This window comes from Tachysurus vachellii, chromosome 3 (assembly GCF_030014155.1).
Source record: "Tachysurus vachellii isolate PV-2020 chromosome 3, HZAU_Pvac_v1, whole genome shotgun sequence".
Lineage (NCBI taxonomy): Eukaryota > Metazoa > Chordata > Actinopteri > Siluriformes > Bagridae > Tachysurus > Tachysurus vachellii.
This window is the reverse complement of record NC_083462.1, coordinates 26,053,270-26,080,389: the sequence shown is the minus strand read 5'-3', so window position 1 is coordinate 26,080,389 and position 27,120 is coordinate 26,053,270. Positions and strand designations below refer to the sequence as shown.

General features: G+C 37.5%; 1 protein-coding gene across 4 annotated transcripts in view; it reads left to right on the top strand.

Moving 5' to 3' along the window:
• LOC132843282 (1-phosphatidylinositol 4,5-bisphosphate phosphodiesterase beta-4-like) overlaps positions 1 to 27,120 on the top strand; it is a 62,721-nt gene that overhangs the window by 28,175 nt on the left and 7,426 nt on the right. For 2 of the 4 annotated variants that reach the window (XM_060866481.1, XM_060866480.1), the window contains 27 exons: positions 1,714 to 1,793; positions 2,896 to 2,949; positions 3,117 to 3,198; positions 3,360 to 3,460; positions 3,927 to 3,984; positions 4,585 to 4,693; positions 4,908 to 5,118; positions 6,317 to 6,410; positions 8,377 to 8,456; positions 8,572 to 8,719; positions 8,905 to 8,995; positions 9,189 to 9,278; positions 9,908 to 10,011; positions 10,099 to 10,191; positions 10,464 to 10,614; positions 10,718 to 10,802; positions 11,226 to 11,350; positions 12,806 to 12,857; positions 14,189 to 14,291; positions 14,479 to 14,643; positions 20,725 to 20,929; positions 24,414 to 24,502; positions 24,587 to 24,737; positions 25,092 to 25,141; positions 25,649 to 25,714; positions 26,579 to 26,694; positions 26,784 to 26,859. In XM_060866481.1, the coding sequence (XP_060722464.1) occupies positions 1,714 to 1,793; positions 2,896 to 2,949; positions 3,117 to 3,198; positions 3,360 to 3,460; positions 3,927 to 3,984; positions 4,585 to 4,693; positions 4,908 to 5,118; positions 6,317 to 6,410; positions 8,377 to 8,456; positions 8,572 to 8,719; positions 8,905 to 8,995; positions 9,189 to 9,278; positions 9,908 to 10,011; positions 10,099 to 10,191; positions 10,464 to 10,614; positions 10,718 to 10,802; positions 11,226 to 11,350; positions 12,806 to 12,857; positions 14,189 to 14,291; positions 14,479 to 14,643; positions 20,725 to 20,929; positions 24,414 to 24,502; positions 24,587 to 24,737; positions 25,092 to 25,141; positions 25,649 to 25,714; positions 26,579 to 26,694; positions 26,784 to 26,859 (2,829 nt within the window). The remainder of the gene's footprint in view (positions 1 to 1,713; positions 1,794 to 2,895; positions 2,950 to 3,116; positions 3,199 to 3,359; positions 3,461 to 3,926; positions 3,985 to 4,584; positions 4,694 to 4,907; positions 5,119 to 6,316; positions 6,411 to 8,376; positions 8,457 to 8,571; positions 8,720 to 8,904; positions 8,996 to 9,188; positions 9,279 to 9,907; positions 10,012 to 10,098; positions 10,192 to 10,463; positions 10,615 to 10,717; positions 10,803 to 11,225; positions 11,351 to 12,805; positions 12,858 to 14,188; positions 14,292 to 14,478; positions 14,644 to 20,724; positions 20,930 to 24,413; positions 24,503 to 24,586; positions 24,738 to 25,091; positions 25,142 to 25,648; positions 25,715 to 26,578; positions 26,695 to 26,783; positions 26,860 to 27,120) is intronic. The other 2 variants (XM_060866483.1, XM_060866482.1) reach the window with 2 other exon arrangements.

The window sequence follows — 27,120 nt, the reverse complement described above, 5'->3', positions numbered from 1 at the left end:
GTAAACACAGGTTGATTTAAGACCAGCGTGTTAGATGAAGCAATATTGCAACAGAAAGTTATTAACTTTGACCAAAACATTAACTGCTAGAATAAAGGCAATTATAGCTTATGTAACCTGGGCAATTATAATAAAATAAAAACTAAGGGTTTTCATACCCTTAGTACAAAATAAAGACATTTCTCTACCTTTCTCTACGGTTCCCCATGGTTCTACAGGCTAGGTAAAAACATTTGCTTCTTATTGCATGTGTGATATAAATAACTTTATTAAATAAACTTTAATAAGCCGTATGTTTGTGTTTTTAATCCTCACCTCCTCTGTTATATTGTCTGAACCTTTGAATGCTATCAGTAGTAGTTTGCGCTCTCAATAGCTCCTGATTTTGTACTACTTCTATCAGATTGCTTATCCAACCCTTGTCCATAAGATGCCAGGATACCAAATCAGGTCTGGATACAAAGACTACATCAGAACTTTGACACCTTAGGTTTTTGGGTCTTTTTAAGTATATTCTGTTGATTAAAATAATAATTAAAAAAATATATATGTTGGATGCTAATAAAAATACTAAACCTATTTAGTAAGCTTAGGGATTCTTCATGTTTATTAAAACACAAACAGCAGTTTATGGTGCTTCTAACAGGACTGATGGACTGCACAGATAATCTAATTCTGAATCAGGTTAGCCCCTGGAGGAGCCCTTTACACAATCATATACACACACACACACATACACAAACCCTGCAGATGGTCACAATACCACTGCAAACAGCATGAAAAAAGGCTCTGAATTCCTGTGTGTGTGTGTGTGTGTGTGTAGGAGAAGCCCTGCTCTTACACTGACAGGCCTGGCTCAGAGCCACAGGCATCCTCAGAGAACAGGCTTCACCAGTGAAGCTTGGAGTCAGTGTAACACACACGGAAAATCTTTCTTTGTACAATCTCCCCCAATTTACTGATCACACTGATACCAGTCTAGGGCTGAGTTTGGGGCACGGTTCCATCTGGTGGCTGCTGGGGGAAGAGAGAGAGAGTGAGAGAGAGAAAGAGAGAGAGCAGTTTGGATAGATATCATTCATTAAGCCAGACCTGCACAAATACATGCTGACAGAGTGATGGCTGTATTGTTGATTGTCAGTTATTTTGTAAAGTGTGCAACATGATTGTGGTTTGTTCCATCATGAGAGGATTTTAATAGAACTGCAAAAAAAACAGTCCTGGGGTCATAAACAGCATTTTATCCTTCAGCTGGCTTCATAAATAATGCAGTGACGTTCAACTTGTTTTCATTCATTTTGGTGCAGTTGTAATAGCAAGTGAGTAAGTGCTGTTCAGTATTGTGAATTATGTCATACTAACATTTGAAGTACTATTATTTTGAATTGTGAACACATTTTAACTACATCAACATTTGTTTCAAGTGGCTTATAAAAGAGCGTGGTAGTTATTGGGCTCTGTCAGAGGTAGGAACCTTTGTTCAAGAACTTTCTGCCGTCCTTCACACAGCCAAAGGCGCTGCCTACTCGAGCCTTCTGTAAACACTAATGCCAGTCGCTTGGTCTTAGTTCATTTTAGTTCATTTTCTCTGTAGTGTTTGCTTTTTCTTTCTTTCTTTCTTTAGTTCCCACTAAGCAGCACTTACGTCACTCACGGTTGCTATCCTGTGTAATGCTGTTTCTATCCTGCTTCTGTTTGCTTGCTTGATTACAGAAATGGATGGACGGGCTGAAATCAGTCATTCACAACTTCAAGGCAAACAACGTGTGTCCAATGACTTGTCTTAAGAAGCAGTAAGTAGGCACTCAGCAACAAACACACACAAAGCCCTCAGGATTTTTACCAACCTAAATACACAGCGTTTAGTGGGATTTGCATATCCATAAGTCCCTTTCCAATAATCCGGAAATCAATATATGGAAGAGATGTATCATGTGGATGCAGAGAAATAGCAAAGTAATCAGGATTTTATTGACAAAGAACACATACGAAAAAGCAGTTAGTCTTGGCGTTGGAGTCAACAACAGAAAGCACCATTCACACAATATATGAAATGCCACACACAGTATATAATGTACACTGTATACAATGAACTGCAATACAGTAATTTACAGACACAACATACACACAGTCTTTTATCATTCATTCATTCATTCATTTTCTACCACTTATCCGAACTACTGTACCTCGGGTCACGGGGAGCACAGTCTTTTATATGCAAGAAAAATAAGTTCCATTATAAACTTGCAAATCCAGGCCTATGCTCGATGTATAAATTGACTTGCATCGACACTTAAATCGGCTAGTTCGGAGATTCACATGGAATATTTGATGTGTGACGGTTTAGTCAATATTTCATGGTCATTGAAAATAAAAAAAATCAAAAAGAAATACACATCCTGGTATGTCACATTTTATTGTTATTGGATACTTTTTGTCTCATACCTTTCTTACCATTTAAGCTCAGCATCCATTAAACATGTGATATATAAACAACTATTTAAAGAAAAATCCACTGAATGACTTTATAATCCTAGGTATAATCTGAGATTTTTATTTTGGGTGGAGTTTTAATGAATTAAGTTTACTATAATCAGTAAATAGTATGCTATTTTTTCTAAGTACCTTTGCTCTGTATGTACTTCCAAATGTACTACAACTGGATAAAGGTCTATTCTTGGGCATTTTAGAGTCCTTGAGGACACACGTACTAGCTGTCCTCAGTCTGCAAATATTCACTAATCTGATAAGATCTAGTAGAGATAAGACAAATGTGAAAACCATTAATGCCTTTCCGTTCACGCAGCATGAAAAAAAAAACATTTAGGCTTCAAAAGAACACCTGACAAAATGTACCCACTGAGTCGTGACATTGGTTTTAAACCCTTTTTTTAGTTGGATGAGACTGAGCTTTCTGACCAACATCAATGGGAAAATCCCTGTCCGGGGGTAAGTCCTTTTAACCGTAAATCTGTATGCTATGGATGAGGCATTCAGCTTCACTGATTGTGTTTATATTACAAGAGTTTGACTCACTAAAAGGATTCAGCAAATGAAATGAAGCAAATCTTTGTTAGGGATCTTTAGTGGACCTTATCCTGTGTTTTATCCTGCAGCATCACAAGGACTTTTGGCTCGGGGAAAACTGAGAAAGGAATATTCCAGGCCTTGAAAGAGCTTGGCCTCCCCAGTGGGAAGGTAGTTTTTCTTTTTTTATTGCTTTTATTAACCAATGACGGCTGACAACTGACACATCTACAGACTAGATGTTACAGACTGATAAAGTTTATGTAGATTTTTTTTACTGTTTTTCCAATGCTAGTTATCAAAACTGCTTTGTCTGTTTTTTTCCCTTACAGAATGATGAAATTGACCATTCTGTGTTCACCTTTGACGTCTTCTATGCTCTCACTCAGAAAATATGCCCACGCACAGATATTGAGGAACTCTTCAAAAAGATGTAAGTCTTAAACTAAAGAAAAATCACCACAAGAACGTTGTTGTGATTTGTGTAGATTTTTACTGCCGAGTCAAGTCCGTTCCCCGTTCTGTAATTCACTGGGGTGGTGTTATAAAGTGCTCACACGTACTTACATTTAAAGTGTGGGTTTGTATCGATGCCTGTGATGTTCAGGTCTAGATGTTCTAACTGCACTTCTCTGTATTTACTATGAATCATTAGGCATTCAGGTTGAATATCTTTGCTATGCTAACTCCTTTAAAAGGAACCTAACCTGCTTCGACAGTTCAACATTAATAATCTTTATTGTTTCAACTAACGTGAATAAATAAACGTTTAAAAACGTGTATTAGTGCACTAAAAGCTATGTCGAGTGTGTAGTGCGATAAAGTTGTGATGACTAATCCTCTATCCAGTCTTTGTTCATTTTGATGTAACAAATTTCTTGTAATTAATTTCTTTGCAGCAATGGGGACAAAAGTGATTATTTAACAGTAGACCAGTTAGTCAGCTTTCTGAATGAAGTAAGCTCTTTATCATTCATTAACTTCTCTGTGTGGTCGCTTTACCCAGCTTGTCCCTGCTTCTTCATTTCCTCCCCGCCAATCCCGCCGACCTGTCTTATGTAGCCATGGCTACCATCAGGGCTAGGCTGCTCCATTGTTCCAGATGCTGCCTCTGCTTTCTGTCTGTGTTTGCTCACTCCCTGGCTGCATATGCATGCATTTATGTATCCATGGCTCTGCAAACCCATAAGCCCTGTTACCCCTGAGTGTGTCTGAAATGGGTTACCCCAGGTTTAGGTCACTTGCAGTGTCAAATTTACTTTATGTGTTAAAGCGGTATAACCAGGCTTTCTTCCTCAGTTTTCTACCTGTGTTAAGTGTTGTGTCTGCTTTTCAATGTCAAACACCACCCAATGTTCCTGTACCTCTTCTTACCTGACAGTTTGATAAATCTAGATCTCCCATTTGTAGAATATTTATGCCGTTCTCGTAGTATATACATAAGTAGATTATTTTTTTAAGGTTGTAGATAAGCTTAATGACTCGTGAAGCAGTCTATGATGATGCTCTCACGCTCGATACAGCCATGCTAATAAGACTGCATTATGCTGTACGTAGAACCAGCGGGACCCTCGGCTGAACGAGATCCTGTTCCCCTTCTACGACCCCAAACGAGTCATGCAGATCATCGAGAAGTATGAAAGAGATGAGGACCTTAAAAAGAAAGGTGACTGATTCAATAGAAAACAGAAAGGCTGAAAATGATCTGAAATGGCATGGAAATCTTTGTATTTAAGCAAATATATGCAGCCATCTTGTGGTGAACATAAGTAATACAGCTTGCGATATTATGAAAGCATGTGGTGTGGAAGGTGAAAAAATAATGAATGCAGATGAATTAAAAAACTTTTTTTTCTCCCACAAATGCCTCCACACTTCAGGCCGCATGTCCAGCGATGGTTTCTGCCGGTACCTGATGTCAGATGAAAACGCTCCCATGTTTCTGGACCACCTGGACCTGTGTCAGGAAATGGACCAGTCGCTAGCACACTACTTCATCAGTTCCTCACACAACACGTACCTGACGGGCAGACAGTTTGGGGGCAAATCGTCTGTGGAAATGTACCGACAGGTGCTGCTTTCTGGATGCAGGTAAACACCAGTATGTTTATAGAAATATCAATATTTAAATTTCATCTAACAATTTTCAAAACCTTTTATTATGTGCATTATGCAGCCATTTATTTAAAGGAAAGCAATTTCATTAAGTATACAGTCTTAATGAAATGATCTCTTTTAGCACTAAATTGTTTTTCATGATACATTGTTTAGATAAAAGCTTCATTTTATATATAGGATTAGCTTTATAAAACTAGCTATTAACATAACAAGCAAACGGTTTGTCAGTTGTATGATTAGGTGTGTACAGATGCTACATGTCATGCTTCGGTTTGTTTTACATGATCACAGTGGTTAAAGTATCAGTATCGCAGAAGACTACACAATATGCAAATGAGCACTTTAACAAAAGGGTTTATTTGGTTTTTAATATATATCACAAGGCATATCATAATTACACTGCATAGCCATGTGATTAATATATGCTTTTTTTGCCAGTGTCATAGAAAAAGTGATCTTCAGAGGGATGTTTGTATAATGAAAGAGCACAGACTATAATGGTTCTACTTCAAAAACCTTTCTGATAGAGGAACTGACTGTTGTATGGCTCTTTAACGGAGTGTGGCAAATGAAGACTCCTTTCAGCCTGCTATATCGTTTGTGGAGACTGAGCTTTTGATTCATTTGCTATTTAGTTGGATTTGGTTTCACATTTGGTTGCTGATAATTAAGCGAGCCAGAAAAGTAAAAACATGCTGGAAAAGGAGAAGGAGAAATGTAAAAAAAAAAACAAGTGACAATCTTTAATCTTCAATACAGACACAGCACCAGTTCATTGTATTCTCTTCTTGGTATTTGCATGGTGTAAATTGATCCTGCTGTAAAAGTTTGGGCTAAAAAAGGAAACTTGTTATCTGTTGTTAAGTTTCTTCTGAGTGGTATAATGGTAGTAAATTGATTCATTTTGAAACCAAATGCTTATTCCCCAGGCATCTACCTTCCACATGATACTTGGTGGTAGTGACAGTATTGTGAAGTGTCCATGGTAACAGTAGACATGTGGTTATTGAGACCCAAAGTAATTATGTTTGATGATTTTTACTACTGAATCATAACACTGTGTGAAGCAATGGATTCTGTATTTGTTTTGTAATTCCTTTAATGTGTGTGTGTGTGTGTGTGTGTGTGTGTGTGTGTGTGTGTGTGTGTGTGTGTGTGTGTGTGTGCTCAGGTGTGTGGAGCTAGACTGCTGGGACGGAAAAGGAGAAGATCAAGAACCCATTATTACCCATGGGAAGGCCATGTGTACTGACATCCTCTTCAAAGTGAGAACACACACACACACACACACACACACACACACACACACACACACACACACACACACGCTTTAAACAATGCAGGAACTTCCTTTTATCATTTAGCTTTATTGATTGCTATTTTTTAAAATTACACTTATTTATCCAAATTAAAGCTATAGTACTAATAATAGTACAAGAACAGGGGCATTATATAAGGCATATATAGGTGCATTTCAATACATTAGAATGTCGTGGAAAAGTTAATTTATTTCAGTAACCCAACTCAAATAGTGAAACTTGTGTATTATATAAATTCAGTATTAACAGACTGAAGTAGTTTGAGTCTTTGGTTCTTTTGTGATGTGATTGTGATGATTTTGGCTCACATTTAACGAAAACTCAAAAAAAAGAATATGGTGACATGTCAATCAGCTAATCAACTCCAAACACCTGCAAAGTTTTCCTGAGCCATCAAAATGGTCTCTCAATTTGGTTCACTAAGCTACACAATTATGGGGAAGACTGCTGATCTGACAGTTGTCCAGAAGACAATCATTCACACCCTTCACAAGGAGGTTAAGCCACAAACATTCATTGCCATAGAAGCTGGCTGTTCACAGAGTGCTGTATCCAAGCATGTTAACAGAAAGTTAAGTGGAAGGAAAAAGTGTGGAATAAAAAGATGCACAACCAAACGAGAGAACCGCATTATTGAGAGGCTTGTCACGCAAAATTGAGTCAAGAATTTGGGTGTCAAACTTCACAAGGAATGGGATGAGGCTGGGGTCAAGGCATCAAGAGCCACCACACACAGACATGTCAAGGAATTTGGCTACAGTTATCGTATTCTTCATGTTAAGCCACTCCTGAACCACAGACAACGTCAGAGGCATCTTAGCTGGAATAAGGAGAAGAAGAACTGGACTGTTTCCTCTTTTCAGATGAGAGCAAGTTTTGTATTTCATTTGGAAACCAAGGTCCTAGAGTCTGGAGAAAGGGTGGAGAAGCTCATAGCCTATGTTTCTTGTTGTTTCCAGTCTGTGATGATTTGTGGTGCGATGTCATCTGCTGGTGTTGGTCCACTTTGGTTTTTTTTTAAACCAAAGTCACAGCATCCATTTACCAATAAATTTTAAAGCGCTTCATGCTTCCTTCTGCTGATTTCATTTTCCTGCAGGATTTGGCACCTTCCAACACTGCTAAAAGCACAAAAAGTTGGTTAAATGACCATGGTGTTGGTGTGCTTGACTGGCTACCAAACTCACCAAATTTGAACGAGAAGCAAGAGAAAATACAGATGAGCTGAAGGCCACTGTCAATGAAACCTGGGTTTCTATACCACCTCAGCAGTGCCACAGACTGATCCCCTCCATGCCATACCCTACAATGTATTGAGTACATATACAGTAAATGAACATACTTTTCAGAAGGCCAACAATTCACTAAAAATGTTTTTTTATTGGTCTTATGAAGTATTCAATTTTTTTGAGAATTGTTGGGTTTTTGTTAAATGTGATCCAAAATCATCACAATTAAAAGAACCAAAGACTTAAACTACTTCAGTCTGTTTGTACTGAATTTATATAATACACAAGTTTCACTATTTGAGTTGAAATACTGAAATAAGTGAACTTTTCCACGCCATTCTAATTTATTAAGATGCACCTGTGTATATATATATATATATATATATATATATATATATATATATATATATATATATATATATACATTGAATAAATAAATATAGCCTCTGGTGGTCCAGCAGCAGGATCTCTGGCAAAAGAGCGAAACCCAGCAACTGAATAGTTAACCAAATAAAATGGGAGGGTTGTATCAGGAAGGGCATCCGGTGTAAAACCTGTGCTAAATCAAATATGTGGACCATATGATCTGCTGTGGTGACCCTGAACAGGGAGCAGCCGAATCAGCAAGAACAAATCAATGCTCTGTGTAATTCACCTTCATCTTGCCTTTCTATTATTTACAGGATGTAATTCAGGCTATTAGGGAGACAGCATTTGTGACGTCAGAGTATCCAGTTATTCTTTCATTCGAAAACCACTGCAGGTGAGTTTAGCACAGTGATTCCAGCCCAGTATAATTTTGAGTGTATTGCTATAAACTGTGTTTAGAACTGTGTATTTATTCTGTCATTTGTTCAATGACACTTGTGGTGTTTCAGTAAAACTCAGCAGTATAAGATGGCCAAATACTGTGAGGATATCTTCGGAGACCTGTTACTCAAACAGCCACTTGAGGGCTTCCCAGTACGTGATCTTCTGAATCATCACTCACACACGAGCTATCAAAGACCTAGAGTGTGTGCCATGGTACATTTATAGTACATTTATTGGGGCTCTACGTTGGAGGTATAAATCATAAGATTTTGCTATGAAGATCTTATGAAGATCTGGATGTTTTTTTAATTCATTGTGTTTGTCAGGATGTGTTGAAGTAAGATGCCATCATGTCTACAATTTAACAGAAATGACTTTTTCCCGTTCTTTCTTTTTAGATCGAGCCTGGACGCGCTCTACCTTCACCAAACGACCTCAAAAGAAAAATCCTCATAAAAAACAAACGCTTAAAGCCAGAAGTGGAACAGAGTACGTCACAGTGTGTTTCTGAAGCTGTATTTTGTAATTGTTAATAAACTTGTTGAAGCTTCTTATCCTACTTTCTCATCTACTTCAATACACTTACATTACTTTGAGATGTCTTTAGTGAAACGTGCGTGCGTGTGTGTGTGTGTGTGTGTGTGTGTGTGTGTGTGTGTGTTTGTGTGTACGCCTGAAACAGAGCAACTGGAGTCGTTTAAGAGACACATGGAGGCGGGAGAGATGAGTGTACAGGCAGTAGAGGATGAAAATGAAGAAGATATAGAGAACGGTCAGCTACCGCACATTACAGCAGTCAATAAGTCTGTCAGTTCACATATGTACACACACACACACACACACACACTTCAGAAGACTTCTATTTTATTTTATTTTTCATACTTATACCTGTATAGTAAAGCAAGATGCAAGGAATAAAACACTATTAAAGAGTGTATGCTCTTATTATAAATAACAGAATATATCGAACATTTTTTTATTAAATAATGTAACAATCAGATAAGCGGTGATACGTAGTACAAATTTGTCATATCACTTATGTTATAACAGCTATAAACAGTTGCTCCATCCTAAAGGCTTTACTACATTGGGGGAAAAAAGACACTGACACCGGAGACTCCTTCCATAAGTGATAAACATCTCCTTATAAAATACTTAGCCACATTAATGAAAAGTTTTAACATCATTTGCACAAAGCCTGTGTATGTTGTTACTATAGAAACAATAATGTTAAAATGAGAAAAGTGATATGAAGCTGTATTTGGATATGTGTTATAGTCAGAACAACCGACAGTGTTGCTGTTATAAACACTACATGAGAATTCATCAGAGCTTTGGTATAATGTGGAAAAATTCAAGTGTACGCTTAACAGTCAATACTCTTATTGACCTTCTCAACAGCAGACGCTAAAGACATCAACTCAGAGGCAAAAACCCGCAACAACATCTCCTCAGACGAGCCCAGTGAACAAGATACACATGAAAACAGTGTCAAGAAGAACAAGGTGGAAACTTTGTTTGCATCTTTGCCTAAATGCAGCTTGCAGATGAAGTTTTTTTGAATTCTGTTTTTCCTTCTAACTTAACATCAGATTCCTGATGATGAGACTACAGAGATTTCAGAGGCAACAGAAGCAGATGCAACTGATGTGTCAGAGGCTTCGGATCTGGATAACAAGAAGAAGGTCGAACATTTGAACCTTGAACCTTTTCACTGATGATCATAGGAAAACATATAGAATGATAATACTTTGAAGTGAAGTACACAGGGCTGCATAACACTTACTTCAGCCCTCTTGTTGAGCTGTACTGTAGCTCCTTTGTCCTACTACTGTGAGCTCTGTTTTCTGGATAATTGGTGGAAATCTCTGTGCCCAAGCGTTCTTTGAAGCGTTCTGCTTCAAAGTCACTTTGGCTAAAAACATCTGCTAAATAATAAAAATGTGTTTTGCCTCAGGGTGTGGATACGGCAGAGGATGCGGATGCTGAGCAGCAGCTAATTGCCTCGTATAAGTATGAAGGAGCCACAACCAACATCCACCCTTATCTTTCTGCCATGGTGAACTACGCCCAGCCAGTCAAGTTCCAGAGCTTTGAGATCGCAGAGGGTAAAAATGAGTCATTAAGTATTGCAGTCATATCAGGAGATTATATTTTTTTTTTAGATAACTCAGGTCTTATTTTAAATTCTCTGCTGTTGGCTTTTTTCAGAGAAAAATATCCATCATAACATGTCGTCCTTTAATGAGTCTGTTGGTCTCGGCTACCTGAAAACCAACGCCATTGAGTTCGTGAAGTATCCTTTTGCTTCGAAAATTATGATTTCTAATGACATGGATGTTAATTCTATCTCATTTATTTACTTAAGCAGTATTCCAAAACTGATTTTCTTTTTCCATTTGATTAAAGTTTTAATTTTATTAAACTGCTGGGAAAGCTGTAGACAGAAAATAATGAAATTTGTTGAATTGATTTTTATCCTTAATTCTTTATAGTAAGGCTATTTTAGTTCTTCCTCCAGCCAAGCAATCCAATAGTTATTTGTTCTCATGCTTAAACCCATAAGGCCCTTAAATCTCTTTAAAGCTTGTTTTTCTCAAGCTGCCAACCTCTCTTTTGGGAATTCATCACAGACCCTTGCCCTTCTGGATTATAAATAACTCTTCTGCCATTTGCATGCACCTCCCTATGTGCCTTTTCCTCAGCGATCAATGTACAGCTACAACAAGCGGCAGATGAGCCGGATCTACCCCAAAGGAGGCCGTGTGGACTCCAGTAATTACATGCCTCAGATCTTTTGGAACGCTGGGTGCCAGATGGTGTCTCTGAACTTTCAGACTCCAGGTACGACTCTGCCCCGGGACACTGCCACAGCACCCCATGTGCAAGAACAGAACACATACTGTTATGGAACATGGCCAATGAATGTGTTTCATCTAAATGTACAAATACATTAAATATCTGAGATAAATGAGATGGTCTTATGAATAGCTTCAGATAGCAGACTTTATTAATATATTTTTTATACTATCTCTAAATATTAGTAATTTATTTGTTTTAGCAACATTATTTAGGGTCTCAGTCGGTTTCGGCTCTGGGTTGTTGATCAGGGTTCAAGCCACAGCACTGCCAAGCTGCTATTGGGCCCTTGTGCAAGGCCCTTAACCCTCTCTGCTCCAGGGGCACTGTATCACGGCTAACCCTGCGCTCTGACCTCAACCTAGAAAGTATAGAAAGAATTTCACTGTGCTGTAATATATATGTGACAAAATAAAAGCTTCTATTCTATTTATGTTTAAATAAAGTAAGCAAATTCATCGCCAGTTCAGCCTAAAGCAATATACTTGACAGGTATCATAGTAGGCAGGCTGCATCATTTACATTTACATCTGTGTACAATTTGTGTATCTAGAGGATTATGATCATCTCTACAATTATTAGCACCATGAGTATAATGGATTATGGAAAAATGTCTGTGGTTTTTTTAGTGTAATCTCTCACTGAAATCCTCAGACATTTAACATTTTACTGAAGTCAGTTTGTTAGAAGAAAATGTCTTTACACCGAATACTAAATGCGGGCATACATTGTGATGCATGAAGTTTTGTTCAACCATATATTTGACAAGATTTTTTTTTTTTATTATTATTATTACTTCAGTGAAAAAAACGTGAAAGAATTCTCTACCTTTTAAGGGCACAGTTACGAAACCATCAGAGTTAAATCGGTGCTAAATCTGCAGACATGTAGAATTTATTTCCAATTCATTCAACACCAGCTGCTGCCGTCTATCCATCTAAAATTATTTATGGATATATGGATTTAAAGAGGGAGAATGTTGTTTTAGCAGTTTTTTTATTTTTTTGGATCCGAGAAGACAGATTGTCAAAACTTATAATGAAGGATACCACACAATTGTGTGATTCACGCAGACAGGAGGATTCAATATCACTGACTTTATGCTACCTTCAAGAACACAGATCATAATTTTGTAAATCTACTTTGGATACTTACTGGAAAATGTTCCAAAATCCATACAGTCACCAAAGAACTGAAGTCACGTGTTAGATTGGTTAGAAATGTAATGCTTGGCATACAATTTCTAAATAGGGAATTTGGTATTACTCAGTTTCCAACACCGCTCAAATGCAGCATGACTTGCAAAAACAAGTGCATAATGAGGTTTTCTAATGAGTGCAGGCTACACTGCTGTTGAATAGTTGTACTAGGAAATGTGTGGTAATAGAACTAAGAGTGGGTAGAGAAAGCTTATTATGCCTTTTTTTCATGTATGTGTAGATTTGGCTATGCAGCTGAACCAGGGGAAGTTCGAGTACAACGGTGCGTGCGGGTGAGTGTAACATCATCGTCCTGGCAAAACTCGTCCATTAAAGTGTGTCACATCCCATTAGCTGTAGCCAAGGGCGGACCATATCCGCGATCCACATTAGCACAAATGAACACTCGCTAAACGTTGGGCCTCACACATACCCGGTCTTTTGCTGCACGGAGAGCCTCTATCTACTGTGGCTGCCTGAGGGAACAACACACTCTTAGGATTACATCCCACAGTGTGTCAGAGTTACATGCTGTTCTGCCGGGCCTCATTTTCCTCTGCACTGCAGAAACATTGAGAAGTGTGCCCACCACTAGGAACAGGGGTGCTGTCAACGTGATTGTTTTGTGTGTGTGTGTGTGTGTGTGTGTGTGTGTTCTTGTGTTTGATGATTCATGAGGTTTATAATGGGAAAATCTCCAGTCATTAATCTTCCTCCAAACAATTAATCTGACAAATAATTACCACCTGCCTTAAATGGTTGTTCAGCCAGTCATCACTGTAAACATGGTAGCTTTGATCTTTACTTTCATTTAATGAAGTATCTATTCAGTAAGCTACAGATTTTTTTTGTACGTTATATATTTGGTAGTAAAACACTTCAAAAGAATCATTTTGTGCATCAGTGTTTTCTAAACCTTAGGGACCATTTCCAGTGTGAACTGATTTGTATGAATATAAGACGATATGTAAGAATACTGTATGTCAAATTCATTGGGGTCATGCTGTTAAAGGCAAATAATCAAACTGCTGCAATGGAAAGCATATTAAAAGAGCATATGAAATGAATTGAGCTTTGCTGTTACAGACCATTCAACAGCACTGATACAGTATAACCAATATTATTCTCTTTAGGAAAACACGTAGAGTCCTCATATTTGCGCTATAAGATCTTTTAAGAATTTCTTGTTCCAGTCACAGAACCCTATGTAGAGTACAAACAGTAAGATTTTTTTGTTTTTTATATTTAGTTTTAATAATATTGCATTTATAAGAATTGAATATGTGGAGATATTGAATATATATATAATATTTATTGTCATGCCAATGCCATAATATAATTAACACTTACTTATGATCTATTTACGGACCAACTGGCTGTGTTACAGACATCGTTTTAAGAACCGTGGGTTTACTTTATTATTACTAATAATTATTAATTATTACATTAATAAGGAGGAAAATGTGGATAGTTTTCACTTTAAATGCCTGTGACTTAAAGTAAAAAGTGTAGTAAGAATACCTAGGTAGCCATCTTTTCAGCTGGAGCTGGTGTGTGTGAGTGTGTTTGTGTGTGTCAGGGTTAAGGGAGCTGAAGTTTTGCTTTTTGTATTCATTTCCTGCAGGTACTTGTTGAAGCCAGATTTCATGCGGCGCTCTGACAGGATGTTTGACCCATTCTCTGAGACGCCAGTGGATGGTGTCATCGCTGCCACCTGCAGTGTTCAGGTAAGACAGTAGATGGCACTGTACACCTTCAGTAAACTCTTACAGGGACTAAGCAATACAATTTCCTGCTGCATGTCTACATATCTGTTTATATATTCTTTCACAAATGTTATACATTGTTTAAATCTTCTATGTATTGCTGATTCTTGTACCTGTCACATATATTGTATATATCTGTCTCCGTCAGGTGTTCTCAGGTCAGTTTTTATCCGATAAGAAGATTGGCACTTATGTAGAAGTGGACATGTACGGCCTTCCCACTGACACCATCCGCAAAGAGTTCCGTACTCGCATGGTGATGAACAACGGCCTGAACCCAGCCTACAACGAAGAACCTTTCGTTTTCAGAAAGGTAGGTGACCACACACACTCACAGGAGAGAAACAGGGAGACAAACACAGCAATATGTAATTATTCAGAAGTACAATTAGCGTTAAATAATCTAATTAAGCATCTCTTTTATCTGTGTAAATTGGGTCAGAGAGTGATCATATAAGAAGGTCTTCTGTTGTAAAATATCACACTGTAGCATTTCCGGCACGGTATATGACAGACCTCTGCCAGCATAATGATTCTGGTGATGTATTATTCCTCATAGATGTATGCTTCGTGTTGTGTTCATCTTCAAGCGGTAACACACAAACAATAACCTCGCTGCCTCGTCGGTTTCTATCAATTCCTGTGGAGCACAATACAGTGGAGCACAATACAGTGTGACTATAGCAGGTCATGTAGAGTTTTAAATGAATTTTATTTTCAATGTGACCTTCAGTAGTGTCCAAGATTTTATAATGCAAGTCTGATTGTTTTGGTTTGTTTGTTTAAATTTCACTACGTTTTCAATTTCATTTTGGTTTCCTAAATCTACTGATGGTGGTTCCAGATGGAATTGACGTCCATGTATCTGACCTACTCATCTGTATGCTTTGCTCAAACAGATCGGCTTCCAAAGCTGCAGCATTCATGGTGAAAGTAATTTTATTCTGAAAGCTGCAGCTGTTCCTGAGCTGAAAGACATTGTTATACAGTTTCCTTTTTGCATGTAGCTCAATAAGAAGTCAAAGATCTATTTTTTTCATATCTGGTTACCCAAAAATTGAAAAAGCTTCCTTTAAAATTCCACCCTTCGTTCTTGTACATTTATAAACTATTCTACATCGATAGCAAAACAGCATCAGTGATTGTTATGCCTATGACCTTGCTTCCATCAGAAATTCTCATTAGTAAGATATCTAAAAAACACGTGTGTGGTTGAATGTTTGTAAGATTTACATGGAATCATCATCATCAACCTCATCATCATTGTATCCAGCAGGTTAATTTATTTTGAAATTGATCCACACAGGGCTCTGTTGTGTTCAAAAGTCTGACAGCTTTGATTTGATATCTTTCCTCTTGTTTGATGTATATTTTAAGGATGTTCCAGGAATAAAAATTAGTAACAGGAAGGACTAGACTTTTGGGCACCAGAGGCATTCTCATCCCAGGAAATATGTAGCTCAGTGTTGCAGACATAGGACTTCTGATACGAAGTCTGAGGATGTGGTCTGCCCTTGAACTGGGCCTATAACTTTAAACTTTAAGATGTACATGTAAGTTGCTCTAGATAACAAAAACATGCCTCATTGTTTTAAACACTTGTCAGATGCTTTGATTTTGGTGTGATTGAAAATGTAATTGATAAAATTTACATCTATCACTATGGCATGCAACATTCTAAAAACTTGATCAGGTTTTTGATAACAGCACACATACATCCCAATAGCTGTAGCCAAGGGCAGACCATATCTACAGTCTACATTAGCACAAAGGCCTCACACCTCACACACACACACACACACACACACGGCCATGCACTGCACGGAGATCCTCCATCTTCACTGGCTGCCTGGGGGAACAACACTCTCAGGATTAAAACCCACTGAGTTACATGCTGTTCAGACTGAACTGATTAGACTGGCTTGGGCAACTATCCAAAAAAATATGATTAAATTTAAAGAAATGCAACTTGCATAGGAGGTTTTTGACATCTTTGTCACACCATGATTTTCAGACATATAAAATTTTTGCCTATAATTTAGTATTTTCTTTTGTACATTTTCTTTGGTACATGTTTTTCTTTTAGGAGAGTTACTTGTTTATTTTAGGTTTATTTTTTTAGCCAAATGTGCAACAGTGACTGATGAATGGATCTTTGAGAAGAGCAGAAACTTGTAGGATGCGGTGACATCGAAGTGTTGAAAATGATACTGAAGCTCATGAACGTAATGTGAATGTGAAAATACTGTATATGTTCAATACGATGCTTTCTTTTATCATCATGGCACAGAGTCAGAGCAGTATGAGAGATGACAGAATACAGAATGTGAAAATATGTGCTGCATTTACAGCACATCATTTGGTGGTATTTCAGTAGCTCAGTTGATTTGGATAAACATTATTTGCATTATATAAACATTTGTGTTTGAAACATTTTTTATTAGATGTATTTTTTTATATGTATTTTAAGCATTTTTATTAGTCGAAGGAAATAGGGAGTGAGTGAACAAGGGACAGAGAGAGAAAGCAAGGCTATTATGCTGAGACTAGCAGAAACGCAGAATCTCTCAACCATCACATTGAGACTCCGGCACAGGCCATAAATCACTGCTGCCGCATTGCTGCCCCCTCTCTTTCCCTAAGCTTCTCTCACACACACTGACTGCTGTGACTATCCTACACACATTTACACACACCTATACAAGCACTGCTGTTATTTTCAGAACACGCTACTTGGTTTAACACACACACACACACACACACACACAATTATTGCCATTATCCTACACCAAACACTCCTTCACCACAGAACTAAAAATGTTAAACACGGGCACTGACTCAGATAAGTGCTGAAAGCCCTGCATTGGCTGTGCAAACACCTCAGATATACTTTAATAGCACACACATTAATATTTACTTTAACCCATAAATTCACACACACATGAACACAATACTAATCTTCCTTCCACACACACACACACACATGCACTTTAATACTCCATACAATTGGGTTAAATATGGTAAGCATTTTCATTTTCATTCAGGATTAGTTTATAATTAAATAACACTGTGTACTTTTATTTGAAATGGATGTGGGTTTGTTTGTTTGTTTTTTTTTTTATCAGAATTGCTGCTCCAATCAGGCTCTGCAGTTTCTGAGAGGCATTTAATCATGTAGAAAGAGTACAACATAGTTGAGGTGCAGCAGTGGATTATAGACTCTAGCTTAAAAGGGAGATTATATAATCTACACACTGTCAAAATGCCTTTGCATTAACTCGTGGTATATGATCTCCGCTCTTTAGTTTTTGAGATGGGATATTACAGGGTTGTCATTACCATAGGTCATTGAAGCGCCACAGAAGCCATAAGAAATCGACCAGGGGGCAGACCATGGTATTTCAGCTTTACAGACATGGGACATCAGCAGGAGCAAAATAAAACTACTCAGTTTTTCTGAACAGGGGGGCACGGTGGCTTAGTGGTTAGCATGTTCGCCTCACACCTCCAGGGTTGGGGGTTTGATTCCCGCCTCCGCCTTGTGTGTGTGGAGTTTGCATGTTCTCCCCGTGCCTCGGGGGTTTCCTCCGGGAACTCCGGTTTCCTCCCCCGGTCCAAAGACATGCATGGTAGGTTGATCGGCATCTCTGGAAAATTGTCCGTAGTGTGTGAGTGCGTGAGTGAATGAGAGTGTGTGTGTGCCCGGCGATGGGTTGGCACTCCGTCCAGGGCGTATCCTGCCTTGATGCCCGATGACGCCTGAGATAGGCACAGGCTCCCCGTGACCCGAGGTAGTTCGGATAAGCGGTAGAAAATGAGTGAGAGTGAGTGAGTTTTTCTGAACACAAGCTTTTAACAGCAGATCCTCTGTTGTGTTTATCCAACCATAGTCTTTTATGTAAAACTTATAGCTGAAGTCTACTCATCTGACCAGAGACTATCTACAGGGATAGATTCAGGATAGTATTCATTTAACTTCACTTATGCTGTGGTGGAATTTGATTAGATAGAAAATATATGCAATTATTTTCCCAGGTTCTAATTCAACCTAGTGTCTAACTTGTTCAAACAAAAATTTGGAATTGTCTTATTTATAGCCACAAACCATCATTATTGTTAAGCATTTAAAGGTAATTGTATTCATTCAGTCATGTTAACTGCTTAAGTAGACCTTTACAAATTAAAATTGGATACCGCTGAGAAACGTAAAAACGTACAGTAGTATGCAGCTGATCCAGCTGCTTTTGATAAATCCTGCAAACTCTAGATTATATTAATAAATATCAGGCAATAGCCTCTAGTTCTTTTCTTTGGTACAAATCTCAATAATCTCCCTGAAATAATTTTTTTCCTTTACTGGTAAAGATTTAGTAAAACCTATCCTGTGAAGGGTTTGGATAAACTTTATAAAAATAATCCAAGGCTACTTTATTTACTTCAAACACTACACAAAATTAAGTTTTTGCCAGCCATCAATTGCAGTTTACAGAAGAGGCCTGGGATGGGGCAATGATAGCTATTCTTTGTTTGCCAACAACTTTCTCACAATCAAGTCTCCTCTCTGGAAAAAATGGCAGTTTTAATGTAGATTATAGACTTATCGCTTTAGCCAGGTGTACACATAATACATCTTATAACCTTGTGCTCCAGTAGATAAGCACTATTATATTGTGATGGTTAATATTATGAACAGCAGCTATGCTAATTCCTCTCCACTTGCCTCTTTTTTCTACCCATTCCGAGGCATTCAGTGATTGTGCCAGCTCCGGTTGTATTCCGCTTCTTGAAGATCGTGAACATTCAAAGAGAAGTTATCAACACCATTTGGTCTCTGAGGACAACATCCTTCTAATCAATACACAATTGTCGGAGTGTATATGACTGTAGAAAGGATATTATTCATAATAACACTGTCTGGTGTTTATAACAGTTTATAATCACACCCGCCAGTGTCACCCAAATGAGGATGTGTTCCCTTTTGAGTCTGGTTCTTCCTCTTCCATCTAAGAGAGTTTTTCCTCACCACAGTCACCTCAGTCACCTCAGGCTTGCTTATTGGAGATAAACACAAACACATTTAAACATAAGTCTAATATCAATCTTGAATTTTGTATACAGTAAATATTTGTATAATATTAACCTTTTTGTACTTTTTGCAATATTTCTTGTGTTCTGTAAGGCTGCTTTACGACAATGTCCATTGATAAAAGTGCTATACAAATTAATTGGAATTTGAAAAATGGACATAAATCTACACTGGAAATTTTTTTTTAGATTAGGCACTTTATTTTGTCTAGGCTTACAATTCCCACTGGCCATATACTGTAGTCTAGCTGTTGACTAGATGGTCAGTGGGAAAAAACAACTACTATGGAATCTGTTATAGAAAATACATCAACACTTTCTGACCAGTCAGAATAAAAAATAAATCAACAATGCCGTGCTGTCTAATGTATTATGTTGATAACACATTTTAATGATTTAAAAATCAGTTTTGTCTTTGACCCATCAGATAGTGTTGCCTTCCTGTCACCCAGGACAGCTAAAGCCATAAACACTAAGTCTTTGTATCTGAGTGTTGTTCTTTTAAATTACCTTTTGACACCTTTCACTATATCCATTTCCTTTTCCTTTTTCTCTCTTTTATTTTCCTTTGGCATTAATTCCTCAGTATGTCCTCTAATCTGCTACCAAGTTGTACTGCATATCTGCAGTGCTGTAAAGTCACTTACATCGTCCTTGGCCTCCGGGGTATTGGCTAGGAAAAGGAGAACACGTTTTAGCAGTGCATGTTCAGATAAAGGGGCCATGATCTTGTGAAGGATCTGCGATATTTAAGCATTGCTGCTACATTATTGGGGTGAAACTATTTGTTAGTGTCATCTGTCACGACTTTTGTATTTAGACTGCAGTCTCTTGTGTAAAACCCTGTTTCAATATTACATGCACTGCATCACAAACATTTGGAGATTTTTTTTGTTGTTTTAATGCAGAAGATATTAGTCTGTTTAATGAAGAAGACATAATGTATATCATTTATATAATAATTAACACCTAAGGCCTGTTGGTTTGGAGCACTGGAGTAAATGAAATCGAAATGAAAATTTAAATGCGTCTTTGGTGCATTTACACCTGCATTGTTATGTAGATCATCTCTTCATTCATAAACATGATACTCAAGCTGCATGCTCACATGTAAATAAGATTCCATATGCAGAGATTCTCCTGTAAGATATTGTATTGAAATATGACTTGTGCAGCTTTTATATTTGTTTCTTGCGGTTGGTGCCTTAAAAATTTCACATTTTTATTACTGTGCTGTTTCAGTAATGGATGGATGTAAAATCATAAAATCTCCATGTCTGTAATGTCCTTTTCCTCTGTCTGATCCTAGGTCATTTTACCTGAACTGGCTGTGCTGCGAATCGCAGTGTATGATGATAATAATAAGCTGATTGGTCAGAGGATCCTGCCGCTGGATGGTCTGCAGGCTGGCTATAGACACATCTCTTTGAGAAATGAGGGTAACAAACCGCTCTCTCTCCCCACTGTCTTCTGCAATATCGTCCTCAAGACCTACGTGCCTGATGGCTTTGGAGGTGAGGATACAGACACACAAACACACAGGTTGTTAATATTCTTCCATAGACATCCCTGTGAGTTGGATTAAATAGAGGGAATTCCACTGTTAATTCCTGCATCAACATTTAGCAAGCATTTTATTACATTTTTAACATTTACTGCTTCACCAGTTGTTTAACAGTTAATTTTTCTTTTTTGCATTATTTGTATTTTACACTTATCTACTACACAATGCAAACTCATATTTTAAGCACCTAATTTCTTGCAAATTTCAGCATTAGAGTCCTCGAGCACTCGAGTTTGGTATTGAGTACTCGAGTGGGCAAAATAACCTAAAAAGTGACTCAGACCACCTACACCTTCCACTAACATGCACAAATACACACACACACACACACACACACACACACACACACACACACACACACACACACACACACACACACACAATAATACTAAACACAGAGGGTTTAATCAACCTGAGTCCATGTTTTTGAGAATGTACTGTTTTGTTAAGTTACTGCTATCCACACTAGTATCGGGTAGACTTTTAGACCACCATCACTGACAGACACATGTGTTTTCTGTCTGGTTCCAATAATGGAAGAACAAAAAACATGGCCCACCACCCTGTAATCAGTCAGGAAAAAGAGGTTCCTCCACTATGTTATTATGGGTGCAGAAAAATGCTTGTTTAAGGCCATCCTTAAAAATATTTTGGTTTGCAGTAACAGTAAAAAAAAAGGGGGTCAGTAGGTAGGTCTATATATTTTTTTTTCAAGTTTCAATTTTAAAAAAAGTACTATTTTGGTGACGGTGATTACGTAGGTATGAATTTAAACAAATTAGCATATCGTGACGTCACTTCAACCGTGCCTTCGGGCGCATCATTGCAAACCTCATTTTGATGCAGGCTATATAGACCACAAACAAATTTGTTTGAACGGTGACCGCGAACATTTTGTTTCAGCCATCATTACCAAGCACGAACCGTTGACTCTGACAGTGAATGAGAGTATGAGATGAAGCGAACGCACAGGCCATAGTGTGACATCCGTTAACCAATAGTGTAAACATAGATGACGTCACAGGTTTTTATTTAAAAGAAAGAACCTAGCCTTTGTTTGTATGTAGGCCTAGGCAATTTATATATTTACAATACTTACTAAAATATAATTAATATTATTTTATTATTTTTGTATTAGTTGTTTGAAGAGTAAAAAAAAAAAGGTCGGTCTTAACCCAAATTTACAACCGGCAAGTCGGTCGGACTTAAAGCAAAAAAAAATAAATAATTGAGTCGGTCCTAAATTGACAAGGTTGGTCGGGTTACGGCAAACAAGAATATTTTTAAGGATTGCCTAATTGCCGGTCTGGCTATTATAGAATAGAATTATAGAATTATAATATAGCCATTATAGAATATAGCCATTATAGCCATTATAGATTGGCTATTAATTGAGAAACCTTACCCCTGCCCATTGCAGTAACAGACACTCATTTTAGTCTAGAGAGCACTGCATACAGTATGTAGTTTATGGTCATGGCTTTGGAAGACACACTCAAGGGAAAGTGTTTAAGTTTTGTGTTTCAAAACAACTAGCTTAAAATACTTCTTGGGATATTTGAATATTGCTGATTATACCATTTAGTTGTTTTTTTGGAAAATTGATTTTACTTCTACAGCCAAAGGCCACCTCTGGTATTTGGTTGAAACTCTACATGTCCAGACTGTACGGAGAGCACATCTCTGCCCTGTAGCGATGACCTAGATCTATCCAGATGATGTGTTTGAGCGCTCATATGTCAGGCGTCTCTGTGGACTCGCTCTCAGCCCCCAGTGCCCTTCTGTTTATAAAGCACTTAATCAGTGTGTGACTGTTTAACCGTATAAATAGTTTAGGTGTTCTCCTTTAAATGTTTCGCTGGTATAAGTAAAGACCTTTAGGGTGGATAGGAAATTCACACAGAGGCCTTGTAAACAGTACTGACTTTAAGCATTATAGAATTTTGATGTCGATATTAAGGTCAATGAATAAGACTCGAATAGTAGTTGCGCCTCCTTACAGAATGTAGGTGCAATAGCATGTACTGTTGATATTCTGGTGCCATTTTGTATTTGAGAACGTGACCAGTAAAATCTGCCACTTGAGATCAGTGTGCAGGAACTCATCTCAGTGAGCCACACACAGATGGGTCCAAGTGCAGAGCATGTCAATGGTCCATTCTTAGAGCTCAAACCCACTAAAAGTCCAGGCCACGATTAGAGATTAATACACTTTTTTTTATATTGACAAACACTGGGAGCTTATGAGAGTTATAAAAGTAAGGATAAAAAACTATAAAAGTTGGCTAGATATGCCAGAGAATATAACAAAATGTACCCAAGAGAATTGCACACTTAGCATAGCTGACTCACAACTGAGCAAAAACTGCATGGAGAACCTTCTTTAAACAGACCCAGAAACACTTGGAGCTGATTGCCAGCTGTCCGGATCGGTCATATCGCTATTACTTTGTCTCTGAAATGCAGCAGATTAGCTCCAATGCTGCCTTCACATGCTGTTAGATTTATTGCAAATACAAGTTTTTCCATCTAGGAAATTGCACATGAATGATCTGTCAAGTCTCAGTTACAACTGGGAAACTCAGGGAATTCTGAAACATGAGTGTCTTTTAGTAGAGGGTATTTTCTGTACTGAATGAGGTTTTGAAAAGAAAACTGAAGTAGTTTCTTTGTTTTTGGCACCAAAATGAACACGTGAATTTCACTCAAATTCTTAACAAACATGAACTTTACTTGTTTTTTACATTTTTCTGATTATTAAATTACTTACAGATTTTGCTGTTGCACTTTGAGCATTTGAGGACATTTTAAACAATATTATTTGTAAAATCATGGAATCAGCCATTAATTTGCCTTTTAAAAGCCTAAAGAGAATATGATCTATTGTTTAAAGCCTATGCTTGGATTTTCCTCTTTGTTCTTGCAGCCAGTAGCAGAACTGTAAGTGGGTTGGGTTCTGGAGCTTCATGATCTCCTTTGAGATCTTTTAATAACATGCATGAATATTTGCGTTTGATTAGCATGTGCTGAATGGCAAGCGAGTCCTCTTCCTCTGCTGTGTTGTAAGAGGCTTGTTGAGGGTGTGTGTTTGTGTGCTCGTGGTTATTTTCTCTCTTTCAGCTGGAGCCTTTGTGCTGCTGGTCCAGCACTCATTCTCTAATGAAGAGCACAATTTATTCATGAAGGTGCTGGCTGAGGAAAAGAGAGGACGATAAACCCCAATAACAATGAATATCACCGACATTAGAGATAGTTTCAGTTTAGTTCATTTTTAAAGAATACATATTTTAAAATTGTTAATTTCTCACTCGAACTGTTTTATTTACTTATTTTTAGCACATGCTCTCAGGAAGTAAACCCATGCTGAAATTTGCAAATATTGTGTTATTTTGTTGTTCACCTCAGAGTATGATCTGTGACTGTCCCATTTCTAGCTATTGTGGATGCCCTCTCAGACCCAAAGAAGTTCCTTTCCATAGCAGAGAAGAGAGCAGATCAGATGCGAGCTCTTGGCATTGAAACGGTATGCTCATTGTGCACACACTTTGCCCTATCACCTTTAATTGTGCTGATATCTGTAGTTCTAAATAACGTTGTCTTGATGTAGAGTGACATTGCAGATGTGCCAAATGAAATGTCCAAGAACGATAAGAAGGGCAAAGTGAATCAGGTGAAAGCGAACGTGACACCTCAGACCAGCTCAGACATGGGCCAGACGTACAGCAGCACTCAGAACAACAGCTCTGAAACCAAAAAAGGTGAGACTGAACTGTACAAACCTAAATACAGACCTAAATGGTACAATCACATACAATTTCATCAAAAGACAACAAATTATGCTTCTGTCTTATCTGGTGATGTGGCGCTCAGCCAACAAAAATAATCCCTGTCTGATCCAGAGAGTAATTTATTTATTTTACAATTACATTAACAATAAGCTAGTGAAATAAAATTTATTTGTAGTTGATCTACAATTTTGCATTTCGTCATTTAAATTGACATTTAAACTGTAACATAACCTTGCATTTATTATGTAACATATGTTATACTGGACATAAAGTTTTTCTGTTGCTGATAAAGGACATGCTGTAAATTTTGACATTTCCTCACAGATTCTGCTCTGGTGAACCAGGTGACCACTGAGGACCTGAAACAGATGAAGGTGAAACTTACTGCTTTTACTACTAAAATATTAATAATGAAATGTTTTTGGGCCTATAAGATCTCATACTAACCTAAAAAGCCTAAGTATCAAGTTGTTGCTGAGATATCGCATAAACCCCTAGCTTCAGTAGCTTTTCAAATTCTTAAATAAACTTGAAACTTGGGGATTTGAAAATCTTTAGAACGTCCTAAGTATGTATGACAGGTTTTATACTGTATATATATATATATATATATATATATATATATATGTGTGTGTGTGTGTGTGTGTGTGTGTGTGTGTGTGTGTGTGTGTGTGATAATATGTGTGTGTATATATATATATATATATATATATATATATATATATATATATATATGTATATATATATATATATATATATATACACACATATTATTACACACATATATAGTGTGGACATCTATAAATTTCTATGTGAACATTTAATAATAATAAACAACTTTTATTTACTCTAATAATAAACTGATCTCTTCCTCTTCTCAGACCTATGTTAAACTGATAAAGAAGCAGCAGAAAGAGTTAAACACTTTGAAGAAAAGACATGCAAAGGTTAGTATTCTTGAATCTGCACACTCTGATTATAGACAGACTTTGTGGGATGTGGTAGCCTAGTGGTTAAGGTGTTGGACTACCAATCGGAAGGTTATGAGTTCAATTCCTACAGTACGTCCAACAGGTTGCCACTGCTCAGCCCCCGATGTAAGTGTAATTAAGTGTGACTTAAAAAATGTAAGTCACTCCGGACAAGGGCGTCTGCTAAATGCTGTTCAATGTAACTTCACAGCACAGCATCCCTTTCATTCAATGCTTTATGAGCATTTAGATAAGTCCAAGTAAATGTACTGTAGGAGTATACTTGGATCCAAATGGTGCTTTCACACTTGAGATGTTTTCTGGTCCTGGTGCCTTTTATATTGTCTGTCAGTGGCTGAAAGCTGTTTTAAAGCCCTTTTGTCTCTAGTTTAAGTGAATTACCTCCCAGATCCTCCCAAGCCTTCAATGATAAAGTGAAAAATGTACATTAAATTAAATGTTTTCTATTTACACTTTTTACAGATGCATATTTTTTTATTTGTATCTTCTTGTGTCATCTTGTCACCTGGTCAAAAACATTTTGCTAACCTTTGCTAACAAAGTCCAATTTGCTAACCTTTGATCCAATGTCTGGCACTCATTAGAATTGTTAAGTTGTCTGCCTCCTTCACTCTGTGTGTGTGTGTGTGTGTGTGTGTGTGTGTTCCACTTATCCTGATAAAGACAATATTGCTGTTTATGCAGTAGCTTGTATTTTCCAGTGATGTTCTTCACACTTAATGGACACATTTAAATGAGACTTTAGATCTTATTTAAGAAGTCCTCTTAACATTTTATAAGGTTCTAAGGTTTTTGTTTTAACTGAGTTTCTATTTCTAGGACCACAATGCCATGCAGAAATCCCATTGCACCCAAGTGGACAAGATGGTGGCTCAGCATGACAAAGAGAAATTTACACTGGAGAAGCTGCTAGAGAAAGCAGTCAAGAAGAAAGGGTAATTAAACTTGCTAAATGAAAATTGCTCATGAAAGAACTTCCTTATACAGAAACGTATATATATTTTCCTGCTTTTCTTCACTGCAGAGAAAACAATTGCTCCGAGTTAAAGAAGGAAATTGCAGTAAAAGTGGAGACCCTCACATCAGACCATAAAGCAAAGGTACTTCACCAGAACTTCATTGTACATTACATCCTTTATTTAAAGTGTCACATGATCTTGGTGTAAATACTTTTGTTTATAGAAAGCCCCAGTTAGAGAACACTCTGGGAAAACTTGATGAAAACCAAGACCAAATGTCTGAATCATAGTTTTGGTTAAATAATGGCAAATTTTGAGAACACCAATGTCACAATTGAGACTCTGCCTAAAAAAGGACAATCACCAAAAGTCAGTAACTACATTCAGAGAGCAATAATTGAG